A 14,089-nucleotide genomic window follows, 5' to 3' on the forward strand; every position below is an offset into this window, starting at 1 on the left:
ACCTGATTCTTCCTGCAGCTTTAAATCAAAGTTAAAAACTTTAGTATTTGCTGATTTTCTGTCAGAACTGTGAATTCCCCACACTGAAACGTATTTCTAGCATTTTTAAGATTTCTCCTGTCGATATTTAACTTTTGAAAGTTATTTTAACGTACATCTTAATGCTTCCTCTGCCCCCCGCTGTAATGCTTTTGTTTTATGTAAAGCACTTTGAACTGTCTTGTACACGATGTACAAATAAACTTGCCTTGTGTGTGACCTTTCCTAAAAATTCTCTTTTCTTCATTCTTATATCTTCTTCTACTAAACCAGACTGGTTCCAGGATTTATTTCTCCACATTTTCATGCTGTAGCTACTTTAAAACCAGCTAGCAGCCTTGCTAGCCTCCTGTTTAAATGAAAGTGGATCATGTAGCGCTAGCTTAGTCAGCGCTAAGTAATGTGGACACTGAGCTTCTCTTTTAGCATCTTTATAGTTTATTTTCAGCTCCAACGTGAAAATCTGTTCTATTTTGGTTTGCACGTTTTCTTACATTTTATTTTGCACATCCTTCTTTAAATGTATTCTATTCTTATTCTCTCGTCCTGTTGATTTGTACATGTTGCACGTATATTTGTATTTAGTTTATTTTCTGGTATATAGATTTGTTTGTTTTGCTGCTCTATTTTTGTTTAAATCTTTTGCACCAATGCGTGCTGCTGCAACCCCAAATTTCTTTGGCATCCATGCATCCGCATAGAACTGGATTAGGACTGCTACGCAGCTTCATGCTAAAATGGGGTTAATAACCTTACATAACATTAGTAGTTGTACCTGCACAGGGACAAATTCTCTTCTGGAAATGTGCAGCCATGTCAATATTAAAAGATCAAGACTACTTTGAAATTCACTTTAAACTGGTGAAGTGATACTGGTGATCAATCCAGGTCCGGAAAGGAGTAGATTTAGAGTTGCGTGCTCAGTTTCATCAGGAAATACTTTATTGCACATTTTTATTACCAGAAGCAACTTCTCAGCTTGTGAATGCTGTTTTAGTTGATGTGAATTAACGCCTGAAAACTTCACAGGGAGGTTTATTCCAACTTCTTGACGTTCCTGAAAGAAATTAGCTGCTGTTGTTTGCAGACGACAGCTTTCTATATTTTCAATTCTAAAATTTCTTCATCTTGTTGCAGCATCTGAAGTGAGCATCTGTTATCTAAGATGCTCATTTTAACCTAGAAGACTGGGATCTGTCTGGAGGTTAGAGGTTGGAGTTCATCCTGATCCAGTGTCTGATCAGCTGGTGGGAGATGGTCTGTCTGGGAGGGAAGACGAAGGCAGGGTAGGCTCCTCTGAACGAGTCGATCACCTAAAGAAAGGTTCAAAGTGAAATTCAGACTGAACTGACAAAAAACAGAAACATCAGCGTGTTTTTGTTCACGTAAACATTTTATGTAGAAATTGGTTCTGATCTAATTTTAGAAAATCTGATGATGTCCTGACACTGATGAAAGGCCAGCAGAAAAGGTTTGGGAACCACTGGGTTAACTTATTAACTTATATTTTAGGTGTTTGATTCTTCTTATAGCTTTAATGCACTTCTTTCTCTCCGAGCCTCAGATGAGTTCTCACTTTTTGTGTTTGTGCCTTTTGTGTCTGTTTCTGTAGAAAAGATGGCGTCTTCCTTCAGGTGTCGGTAAAGTTACCTTGAAATCTTGTTTACAGCAACGCAGATTCTTTTCTACACGTTCACGAACTGGAATTTCTCCAGTAGATTTCTTCTTTTACAGGATGACAAAACTTTACAAACTTTCATTTGCAGCTGCAAAATTTTTATGACTTTTTTTTGAGTCCGTAGATATCATGAAAGAATGTGGCTGTACCGGTCCCTTCCAGAAAAACGTGTGTGCACATGTGAAGAACAAGTGAAGTTTTTACCAGAAAGGGAATCAGCTTTTTCTTTCATTATGATTCCTAGAATTAGTCTTAACCTGTTGCCTTGGAAACCATCGAGCATCCTCGATCTCATTCTCGTCCACTTTTATGTCGGTTGACACGGCAACAGCAAGGCAGCCAATCATGAGGTTGGAGGGCATGGGCCAGGGCTGGGAGGAGACGTACTGGACCGGACCGACCTTCACGCCGCTCTCCTCCTCCACCTCCCTCCTCACCGCCTCCTCCATCGTTTCCCCTGCAGCCACGTCACATCACAAGGACTCAATGCTTCTGACAAGTCCCAGTTTATGGTTGAAGGGTGTGTGTGTGTGTGTGTGTGTTACCAGGCTCTACAAATCCAGCTAAACAGGAAAACATTCCTGCAGGGAAGATCTTCTTCCTCCCCAGTAAACACTGGTTTCCATCAGGATGGATCACCAGCATGATGACCACCGGGTCTGGAAACACACAAATGGACACAGAATCTGTGGGAAGACCTTCTGCACCAGAACTTCCTGCATGTCTAAAGCTTGTTACACACTCCGCGAGAACTTTCTTCTTGTTCTCGAGGCCCCAAGAACAAGAAAAAAGTTTGAATCGGCCGATCATTCATCCTCCACGAGAAGCTTGGTCTGCGACGGGACGGGGTTACTGCCGCGGGGGGGGGGCTTCGTCCATGGCAGGACGGGGTTACTGCCGGGGGGGGGGCTTCGTCCATGGCAGGACGGGGTTACTGCCGGGGGGGGGGCTTCGTCCATGGTAGGATGGGGTTACTGCCGGGGGGTGGGACCTGTTCGTTGAATCTGTGCTCACCAACTGAGCTGCACAAGCCACAACTTTCCACTTCATTCATTTCTGTGTTAACGCCCACCTCATATGTGGTGTGTGTGTGTGTGTGTGTGTGTGTATATAATGCCCATTATTTTTGTCAGCATTAAAGTAGCAGTGTGTAACTTTCTGACCTAAAGCCGTTTCTGGCTGGTCTTGATGCCACGCTGATGTTCATTACGAACATTCATGGAGCTCCAAGGATCAGAAATCAGAGAGCCAACAGCTCAGTAGGGGTCAGTCTCATAAACTTTGAATACACACCCCATTTATATCAGGAGATGAGCGGTGGGGGGGGGTTTAGCATCTTTCTGGAGATATGGCCGCTTTCGTTTAGGTACGCTGATACTTCGGTGCATTGGCGGTTATGTCGGCTTCATGAATGAAGAGTTTAAACTGTGAACGTGTCATCATGACAACGCGGCACCGTGACCTGTATCGTCTTCATCCTAACAGGTGGTGATACTGCAGTTTGATCAGCCGCAGGTGGATCCCAGTGGTTCCGTGGACGGCCGTCTCTCGGCAGGTTTGTTGTGGTGACGTGATCTTTCCTTTTGGAACGGATGAATTTAATGGAGCCCGGTGGGATTTTCTATGTTTCTGATATTTTTAATGACTCAGCTCTGGTTTATTTTCTCTACAGCTTTGTCCTTGACCTGTCTGAAAGTTCGAGGTGTTTCAGAGAGGTGGACGTTCTGAGACATAAAACTCAGACAGATGCACCTGATTTAACGGCTTACAGGACTGGTGCAGGTAAAGCTGGATACAAATGCATAAAAACACCTTTTTAGTTTTTCATTTTTCATGTTGACAAACTCCTCCCAGTGTTTTTAGCTTATGTAACAACCAGCTGCAGGCTTGTAGGATCTTTAGAAAGTCTTCTGGATCAGCCATGACGTTCATACCGACTCGAGGGTAGCAGGTGTTGTGGACCCCCTGCAGACTCCTGCAGCCAGAGTCCAGGCAGCTCCTCTTGTATCCTCCCTCCTCCAGCCGAGTGCTGCTGCCACACGTGGGACAGAAACTGTAACGGCTGTGCCAAGCCAGAACCGATCGGGCCTGAGCCACCACGCCTTGGAAAGAGAGAGGACAGACCGGGTCAGACACCATAGCCAGACCAGGTCAGGCACCAGAGTCAGACCACGTCAGGCACCAGAGTCAGACCACATCAGACACCAGAGCCAGACCACGTCAGACACCAGAGCCAGACCACGTCAGACACCAGAGCCAGACCGGGTCAGACACCAGAGCCAGACCGCGTCAGACACCAGAGCCAGACCGCGTCAGACACCAGAGCCAGACCACGTCAGACACCAGAGCCAGACCGGGTCAGACACCAGAGCCAGACTGGGTCAGACACCAGAGCCAAACCGGGTCAGACACCAGAGCCAGACCACGTCAGACACCAGAGCCAGACCGCGTCAGACACCAGAGCCAGACTGGGTCAGACACCAGAGCCAGACCACGTCAGACACCAGAGCCAGACCGGGTCAGACACCAGAGCCAGACCGGGTCAGACACCAGAGCCAGACCGCGTCAGACACCAGAGCCAAACCGGGTCAGACACCAGAGCCAAACCGGGTCAGACACCAGAGCCAGACCGGGTCAGGCACCAGAGCCAGACCGGGTCAGACACCAGAGCCAGACCGGGTCAGACACCAGAGCCAGACCGCGTCAGACACCAGAGCCAGACCGCGTCAGACACCAGAGCCAAACCGGGTCAGACACCAGAGCCAAACCGGGTCAGACACCAGAGCCAGACCGGGTCAGACACCAGAGTCAGACCACCAACCGATAACAGACACGTGCTCCTCACCAGCTTCGTCCTCGCTGAGCTGCAGCAGGTCTCTGTTGGGAGTCTTGGGGAAGAAGCAGTTCTTTTCTCTGCAGCGTTTCAGGAGTTCAGCAGCGTCTGCGTCTGTGTTGAAGGCAAACCAAGCGGGAGGCTCCAGGGAACCGTCATCTGACCGTGACCAGGAGGAAGAGGAGGGATTCTTCCTCTCCACTCCAAGGAAGATGAGCACAGTCGCAGGTTTCTGAAGAAGGTCCTGAACGGCATCGAATGTGAACCGACACAGCCGGGTTTCACCCTGTTACAGGAGGAGTTACAAGGTTTCATCCTGGAGGTAAATGACAGGTTTTTATTTCTCAGGTTTTTCTGTTCGTTGTGTAAAACGTTCCTGAGTTCTGCTTTGTCTCTGGATGGAGTCCGGCGGTGTATCGTACTGACGGTGTTAACTACATCTGTGTGAGACACGTTTCTCTGTGCATCACACCTCAAGATCCGCAGGAAGCACTCAGCAGTAGATGACATCACAGCGTGGTAATAACATGTAATAAACGTGTAATGATGTAATTACCATGTTAATAAAATCTAGTAACCAAGCAGTGACACTGATCACATCCTGTAAGTTTATTATTTATTACTTTTATTATTCCACTGCTCGCCCCAGCACGCCTCTCAGCTGCCCCCCAATAAGAACGTACCAGTTCATTTGTTTTCTTTTCCAAAATTAATTCTCAGTTTTTCTCCCTCATTTTTTGGCCTGTTTTGGCATAATATTCTTGAAAATCTACTCAGCACTACAAAGGATTTAAGCCTTTAAATTGAAGTTTGATACTTGATGTTGTTATACTTTAGGACCATAATGTCCCACTAAGTCGCATTAAAGCCACACTTTTCATCTAACGGCTATTAAAAAATATAATGATGTATTCTCTGATGTTTAATTTTCTGGATTTACTGTCCACCACTAAATCAGCTCCATTTCAGGCCTGTTATTCATTTACTAATTACATGCTCTGGCTATGACCACTTACATATTATTACACATGTGTAAAGTAAAAGCTCATTTCCGAGCCAGACTCAGCCGTATCAGTAATGTTTGCCCTGACGTACCCGCTCACCATCGTCCTCCTCACATTTGGTGACCATGGGGCTGAGGTTGGAGAACAACAGGTAGACTGTGTCTGGGTGGCTCTGCTTGGCCTCCAGCCAGACCTTATCCGTCCTCTTCCTGCTCAGCCGGTCCAGCGTCTCCCGGCTGAAGTAGTTCTCCGTCGGGCTGAGGTCGCTGCTCAGCAGGACTCGCTGGCAGGCGTCATCTGTTCGGCTCAGCCGGTTGCTGATATGTCTGTGACCCCAGAACCTGGCGATATCGTAGGCGGTCTGAGACGAGTTGTTGACGGAGAACTTGTCACAGCTCGAAGACAAAGAGGAAAAGATGAGAGAGAATCTGAGAAGACAGGAAGTAAGTTGATTGCTGCTGATAGTAACGTCCTGTTATTAAACTACTAAACTACTAACTAAATAATCCAATCCATCATTTTTCTCCAAACAGCTGCAGACCTGAACAGAAGAAGACAGATCTCAGTCCAGTAGAGCAGCTTTGGGATGTGGTGGAACGGGAGATTCTCATCATGGATGCAGCCGACAAACCTGCAGCAACTGTGTGATGCTGTCATGTTAATATGGAGAAAACCTCTGAGGAAGGTTTCACCACCTGCTTCATCTATCACACCAGGATTAAAAAGGTCCGACCCGGTTCTAGAACCTGGTCCTGATGAAGAGGACGACCCGGTACTAGAAGGTGGTCCTGATGAAGAGGACCACCCGGTACTAGAAGGCGGACCCGATGAAGAGGAAGACCCGGTACTAGAAGGCGGTCCTGATGAAGAGGACGACCCAGTACTAGAAGGTGGACCTGATGAAGAGGAAGACCCGGTACTAGAAGGCGGTCCTGATGAAGAGGGCGACCCGGTACTAGAAGGTGGACCTGATGAAGAGGACCACCCGGTACTAGAAGGCGGACCCGATGAAGAGGAAGACCCGGTACTAGAAGGCGGTCCTGATGAAGACGACGACCCAGTACTAGAAGGTGGACCTGATGAAGAGGACGACCCGGTACTAGAAAGTGGACCTGATGAAGAGGACGACCCGGTACTAGAAGGTGGACCTGATGAAGAGGACGACCCGGTAGTAGAACCTGGTCCTGATGAAGAGGACGACCCGGTACTAGAAGGTAAACCTGATGAAGAGGAAGACCCGGTACTAGAAAGTGGACCTGATGAAGAGGACGACCCAGTACTAGAAGGCGGACCTGATGAAGAGGAAGACCCGGTACTAGAAGGCGGTCCTGATGAAGAGGACGACCCGGTACTAGAAGGCGGTCCTGATGAAGAGGGCGACCCGGTACTAGAAGGTGGACCCGATGAAGAGGAAGACCCGGTACTAGAACCTGGTCCTGATGAAGAGGACGACCCGGTACTAGAAGGTGGACCTGATGAAGAGGACGACCCGGTACTAGAAGGTAGACCCGATGAAGAGGAACGACCCGGTACTAGAAGGTGGACCCGATGAAGAGGACGACCCGGTACTAGAACCTGGTCCTGATGAAGAGGACGACACGGTACTAGAACCTGGTCCTGATGAAGAGGACGACCCGGTACTAGAAGGTGGACCCGATGAAGAGGACGACCCGGTACTAGAAGGTGGTCCTGATGAAGAGGACGACCCGGTACTAGAAGGTGGACCCGATGAAGAGGACGACCCGGTACTAGAAAGTGGACCCGATGAAGAGGACGACCCGGTACTAGAAGGTGGACCCGATGAAGAGGACGACCCGGTACTAGAAGGTGGACCCGATGAAGAGGACGACCCGGTACTAGAAGGTGGACCCGATGAAGATGACGACCCGGTACTAGAAAGTGGACCCGATGAAGAGGACGACCCGGTACTAGAAGGTGGACCCGATGAAGAGGACGACCCGGTACTAGAAAGTGGACCCGATGAAGAGGACGACCCGGTACTAGAAAGTGGACCCGATGAAGAGGACGACCCGGTACTAGAAAGTGGACCCGATGAAGAGGACGACCCGGTACTAGAAGGTGGACCCGATGAAGAGGACGACCCGGTACTAGAAGGTGGACCCGATGAAGAGGACGACCCGGTACTAGAAGGTGGACCCGATGAAGAGGACGACCCGGTACTAGAAGGTGGTCCTGATGAAGAGGACGACCCGGTACTAGAAGGCGGACCTGATGAAGAGGGCGACCCGGTACTAGAAGGTGGTCCTGATGAAGAGGACGACCCGGTACTAGAAGATGGTTCTGATGAAGAGGACGACCCGGTACTAGAAGGCGGTCCTGATGAAGAGGGCGACCCGGTACTAGAAGGTGGACCCGATGAAGAGGAAGACCCGGTACTAGAAGGTGAACCCGATGAAGAGGACGACCCGGTACTAGAAGGTGGACCTGATGAAGAGGAAGACCCGGTACTAGAACCTGGTCCTGATGAAGAGGACGACCCGGTACTAGAAGGCGGTCCTGATGAAGAGGACGACCCGGTACTAGAAGGTGGACCTGATGAAGAGGAAGACCCGGTACTAGAACCTGGTCCTGATGAAGAGGACGACCCGGTACTAGAAGGTGGACCTGATGAAGAGGAAGACCCGGTACTAGAACCTGGTCCTGATGAAGAGGACGACCCGGTACTAGAAGGTGGACCCGATGAAGAGGAAGACCCGGTACTAGAAGGCGGTCCTGATGAAGAGGGCGACCCGGTACTAGAAGGTGGACCCGATGAAGAGGAAGACCCGGTACTAGAAGGTGAACCCGATGAAGAGGACGACCCGGTACTAGAAGGTGGACCCGATGAAGAGGAAGACCCGGTACTAGAACCTGGTCCTGATGAAGAGGACGACCCGGTACTAGAAGGTGGACCCGATGAAGAGGAAGACCCGGTACTAGAACCTGGTCCTGATGAAGAGGACGACCCGGTACTAGAAGGTGGACCTGATGAAGAGGAAGACCCGGTAGTAGAACCTGGTCCTGATGAAGAGGGCGACCCGGTACTAGAAGGTGGTCCTGATGAAGAGGACGACCCGGTACTAGAAGATGGTTCTGATGAAGAGGACGACCCGGTACTAGAAGGCGGTCCTGATGAAGAGGACGACCCGGTACTAGAAGGTGGACCTGATGAAGAGGAAGACCCGGTACTAGAACCTGGTCCTGATGAAGAGGACGACCCGGTACTAGAAGGTGGACCTGATGAAGAGGAAGACCCGGTACTAGAACCTGGTCCTGATGAAGAGGACGACCCGGTACTAGAAGGTGGACCCGATGAAGAGGAAGACCCGGTACTAGAAGGCGGTCCTGATGAAGAGGGCGACCCGGTACTAGAAGGTGGACCCGATGAAGAGGAAGACCCGGTACTAGAAGGTGAACCCGATGAAGAGGACGACCCGGTACTAGAAGGTGGACCCGATGAAGAGGAAGACCCGGTACTAGAACCTGGTCCTGATGAAGAGGACGACCCGGTACTAGAAGGTGGACCTGATGAAGAGGAAGACCCGGTACTAGAACCTGGTCCTGATGAAGAGGACGACCCGGTACTAGAAGGTGGACCTGATGAAGAGGAAGACCCGGTACTAGAACCTGGTCCTGATGAAGAGGACGACCCGGTACTAGAAGGTGGACCCGATGAAGAGGAAGACCCGGTAATAGAAGGCGGACCTGATGACACAGTGTGATGGAAACCTCGGTTTTCAGCCCTGATTTGACGCCTGCTTCAGGGTTTTGGTTCCTGGTTTTATGAGTAAAGGTGATGAAAACTCTCTGATCTTCTCTATCAGCTGTTTAAACAGAAATCCTGCAGAGGTGAAGAAGGTAAATAAATGAAAGGTACCCGAGCGACAGCAGCTTCTCCACCACATGATGGTGTCCGTTGCGAGCTGCGAGCATCAGCGCCGTCCAGCCGCTGTAGCCTGATTGGTTGATAAGTGAGGGAATGTGGATGAGCAGCGTGGACACCTGGTTCAGATCTCCTCTGGCTGCAGCGTCCAGAAACTTCTCCACCATCTCCTCCTTGGCACTGAGCTGGAGGCTGGTCATGCTGGCTGGTGGACCAGGAAGCTGGGTTAGAAGGTTTGAGCTCTTACATCGTCTGGTTCTTACAGGTGTACAAATGAGTAAACACAAGCGCAGGTGAGCAGCACAGAGACAAACATGATGTGTTGTTATTTTTTTAACCCTTCTGGCTCATTTTACTACCCTTTCAGGTCATTACAGAACTAAAAGGTCCTAAAAGCTGCTATAAAAACATTACACATTAATAATTTTCCACTTTTTTGCTGAAATCCTCAAACATCAGTCTTAATGAAACTACCAAATATGTATTTATTTAAACTAGATTAAATGTTTAATGAAAGTTTAATTACACAGTGTCGTGGTTTTTATGAAAATTTTTACCGTTTATTCTTTTTGTTTTACTTTTTTTCACATTAAATCTTAGTCAATGTGGGTGAAATAAATCTGGTAAGATTTAAAGATATCCTGAGGATTTAAAAGGAATCTCCAACGAAAAATGCAGATCATTACTTCCCTCATTACTGAGTTTTAGGTAGGATATTATTATTACTGTTGTTGTTATCAGTATTAGTAATATTTATTATTATTGTTAATTTCCATTTATTGTCATTACTGTTATCAATTACTGAAAATAAATTAACATGCAAATACAAATAAATCTGCATATAAAAGTGTATTTTTAGATACAGTATAAATTAATAAGTAGAAAATGTAAACGTACACATATTTAATCATTTTTTTAAAATTAATTTTTATTGTGACCGTTTTGGTCGTCAGTAAAGGAAAAGTAGGCGGAAGAGAGGCGTATTTATGCTCTGCTCTTATTGGAGCAGGAGGTTGTTAATCACAAGGTGGCCACGCCCACTGAACCTTTGACGGTTTAAAAATGAAGCGACGAGATGAAACTGGTTATAAACGGTTTGTTTTCATGTCAGGTAAAACCAGAACCAAGCCGCTGGATTCAGACTGTGTTACCGTTAGTTATCCAGCTAAAGTTGGTTTAGAAACGGCGTTAGAAACCGTCCTCTACCGGTCCCGGGACACCACGAACCGCGGCAGGTTTGCCGTTATCACGCTAGTTAAACCTGGTTGAATCCGGTTAACGGCTCAGGTTCGGATGGAGAATCAGAAATCACACACCTGGTTCTTCTCCCGCTGAGACGTCTCTGCTACCGGCTCTGTTCCAGGAAAGGGGACGTGGTGCGTTCACAGACAGCACGCGCTCATTACAACAGTGTTGCCTTCAAGGCCTCCTACTCCTGTAGTTATTCTGAGCGCTTAATAAGTGTTCTCCACTTCATACTCCTTTTTATTTATTTCATTTATTTATTTATTTGTAATTTGTTTCTTTCAAGTTTATATCACGATACATGGAAGCACATTCCTGCCACTTGTAAAACAAATATATTAAATCCTTATTCTGAGATTGTCATAATTATGCAATGTAAAGAATAATTATTAGATTTAAATTCATGATTATGAATTTGATGTCATAATAACAGAATATACTTTATTATTATTAGATTTAACCATTATTAAATAGAAATTGATAAAGTTATAGGTGATAATAATCATTATGGTATAGAAAGTCATTTATTCAATAAAATTCAATAATTGTGACTTTAAATCTCATAATTAGAAATATTTTTTTAGTCCCAGAGGGAAACTGTTGAAGGGACATCGAGGCTTCTTCTGAGAATGATGAGTATGTAAAATGTTGTCTGAGTAAATTACAATAAAACGAGGAGAAATGTCTTTAATAAATCTCAGAATCTGAATAATTTGTTTTTCCTAGTTTGTAGAAACAAGGAATTTGACACCAGGGAATATTTGTTCTCATACTTTCAGTACAAAAAGTAAAGAATTATTAAAAATAAAAGTAAAAAAATAGAAAATGAAAGCAATATAGATAAACATTAACAGTGTTTACAGGTACGTGCAGGTACGTGTTGCCTTCTGTCTAAAAACTGGTCATCTGGCAGGTGGAGGTGGGCGCTGTGAGCTGGGTGAGCGTCCGGTGGAGGATTTCAGGGATGCTGAATCCAGAACTGGAAAGTGGAGGTGATGCATCACCTATCGACCTGTTTGCCTGGTAGGCTACCTGCAGGGGGTCCAGGTGACGTCCTTCAGGTGGCTCAACTCCAGTCTATCCAAGGATTTCGTGACCACAGACGTCAGAGCGATGGGCCTGTAGTTAATTAAAAGTGAAATCTTTTAGCAGGTCTGGCTCGGTGACCCTGATCCATCCTTTAATCCTGCTACTAGAGGCCGAGTGGGACGTCCCATGGTGCACCGGGCTCCTCTCTGCTGTGGAACTTCCCATGATGCACCGGGCTCCTCTCTGCTCTCTTTACTGTCCATCTGTGTTTCTCTTCTTCTTTCTCTGAAAAAGAGTTTTGCTGGTGGTTGACCCTCTTTCCTGTCCTCTCCACCCCCACCCAGTCCAGGAAGATGGCCGTCCTTCCTGGTTCTGGTCCTGATGGAAGTTTTCCTTCCTGGTTCTGGTCCTGATGGAGGTTTTCCTTCATGGTTCTGGTCCTGATGGAGGTTTTCCTTCCTCGTTCTGGTCCTGATGGAAGTTTTCTTTCCTGGTTCTGGTCCTGATGGAGGTTTTCCTTCCTGGTTCTGGTCCTGATGGAAGTTTTCCTTCTTGGTTCTAGTTCTGATTGAGTTTTTCCTTCCTGGTTCTGGTTCTGATGGAGGTTTTCCTTCCTGGTTCTGGTTCTGATAGAGGTTTTTCTTCCTGGTTCTGGTCCTGATGGAGGCTTTTCTTCATGGTTCTGGTTCTGATGGCGGTTTTTCTTCCTGGTTCTGGTCTTGATGGAGGTTTTTCTTCCTGGTTCTGGTCCTGATGGAGGCTTTTCTTCGTGGTTCTGGTTCTGATGGAGGTTTTTCTGCCTCGTTCTGGCTCTGATGGAGGTTTTTCTTCTTGGTTCTGGTCCTGATGGAGGTTTTTCTTCCTGGTTCTGATGGAGGTTTTTCTGCCTGGTTCTGGTTCTGATGGAGGTTTTTCTTCCTGGTTCTGGTGCTGATGGAGGTTTTTCTTCCTGGCTCTGGTTCTGATGGAGGCTTTTTTTCCTGGTTCTGGTCCTGATGGAAGTTTTCCTTCCTGGTTCTCGTCCTGATGGAGGTTTTTCTTCCTTGTTCTAGTTCTGATGGAGGTTTTTCTTCCTTGTTCTAGTTCTGATGGAGGTTTTTCTTCCTGGTTCTGGTCCTGATGGAGGCTTTTCTTCCTGGTTCTGGTCCTGATGGAGGCTTTTCTTCGTGGTTCTGGTTCTGATGGAGGTTTTTCTTCCTGGTTCTGGTTCTGATGGAGGCTTTTTTTCCTGGTTCTGGTCCTGATGGAGGTTTTTCTTCCTGGTTCTGGTTCTGATGGCGGTTTTTCTTCCTGGTTCTGGTTCTGATGGAGGCTTTTCTTCGTGGTTCTGGTTCTGATGGAGGTTTTTCTTCCTGGTTCTGGTTCTGATGGAGGTTTTTCTTCCTGGTTCTGGTCCTGATGGAGGTTTTTCTTCCTGGTTCTGGTTCTGATGGAGGTTTTTCTTCCTGGTTCTGGTTCTGATGGAGGCTTTTCTTCCTGGTTCTGGTTCTGATGGAGGCTTTTCTTCGTGGTTCTGGTCCTGATGGAGGCTTTTCTTCCTGGTTCTGGTTCTGATGGAGGTTTTCCTTCCTGGTTCTGGTCCTGATGGAGGCTTTTCTTCCTGGTTCTGGTTCTGATGGAGGTTTTTCTGCCTGGTTCTGGTTCTGATGGAGGTTTTTCTTCCTGGTTCTGGTCTTGATGGAGGCTTTTCTTCCTGGTTCTGGTCCTGATGGAGGTTTTTCTTCCTGGTTCTGGTTCTGATGGCGGTTTTTCTTCCTGGTTCTGGTCCTGATGGAGGCTTTTCTTCGTGGTTCTGGTTCTGATGGAGGTTTTTCTTCCTGGTTCTGGTCCTGATGGAGGCTTTTCTTCGTGGTTCTGGTTCTGATGGCGGTTTTCCTTCCTGGTTCTGGTTCTGATAGAGGTTTTTCTTCCTGGTTCTGGTCCTGATGGAGGCTTTACTTTATAGTTCTGGTTCTGATGGCGGTTTTTCTTCCTGGTTCTGGTCCTGATTGAGGTTTTTCTTCCTGGTTCTGGTTCTGATGGCGGTTTTTCTTCCTGGTTCTGGTCCTGATGGAGGTTTTTCTTCCTGGTTCTGGTTCTGATGGAGGTTTTTCTTCCTGGTTCTGGTCCTGATGGAGGCTTTTTTTCGTGGTTCTGGTTCTGATGGAGGCTTTTCTTCGTGGTTCTGGTCCTGATGGAGGCTTTTCTTCCTGGTTCTGGTTCTGATGGAGGTTTTCCTTCCTGGTTCTGGTCCTGATGGAGGCTTTTCTTCCTGGTTCTGGTTCTGATGGAGGTTTTTCTGCCTGGTTCTGGTTCTGATGGAGGTTTTTCTTCCTGGTTCTGGTCTTGATGGAGGCTTTTCTTCCTGGTTCTGGTCCTGATGGAGGTTTTTCTTCCTG

At 47.2% G+C, this 14,089-nt stretch overlaps 1 protein-coding gene across 5 annotated transcripts; it reads right to left on the reverse strand.

Moving 5' to 3' along the window:
• Positions 1-974: 974 nt before the first annotated feature.
• Positions 975-10,828, reverse strand: nudt12 (nudix (nucleoside diphosphate linked moiety X)-type motif 12). Of its 5 annotated transcripts, none has more exons than XM_041999656.1 (8): positions 10,754-10,828; positions 9,432-9,695; positions 5,646-5,982; positions 4,563-4,836; positions 3,652-3,819; positions 2,263-2,376; positions 1,975-2,174; positions 975-1,352 (listed from the first exon to the last, which is right to left on the reverse strand). In XM_041999656.1, exons 2-8 carry the CDS (start codon positions 9,635-9,637, stop codon positions 1,245-1,247), a joined length of 1,407 nt encoding a protein of 468 aa, XP_041855590.1. In that variant the 5' UTR covers positions 9,638-9,695; positions 10,754-10,828; the 3' UTR covers positions 975-1,244. The 5 variants fall into 5 exon arrangements, with proteins under 5 accessions (XP_041855590.1, XP_041855592.1, XP_041855591.1 ...); XM_041999658.1 differs by having other exon boundaries at positions 9,432-9,642; positions 10,754-10,821; XM_041999657.1 differs by having other exon boundaries at positions 9,432-9,689; positions 10,754-10,774.
• Between the last annotated feature and the right edge of the window lie 3,261 nt (positions 10,829-14,089).

The sequence above is a fragment of the Melanotaenia boesemani genome, chromosome 11 (genome assembly GCF_017639745.1).
Source record: "Melanotaenia boesemani isolate fMelBoe1 chromosome 11, fMelBoe1.pri, whole genome shotgun sequence".
In the NCBI taxonomy this organism is placed as follows: domain Eukaryota; kingdom Metazoa; phylum Chordata; class Actinopteri; order Atheriniformes; family Melanotaeniidae; genus Melanotaenia; species Melanotaenia boesemani.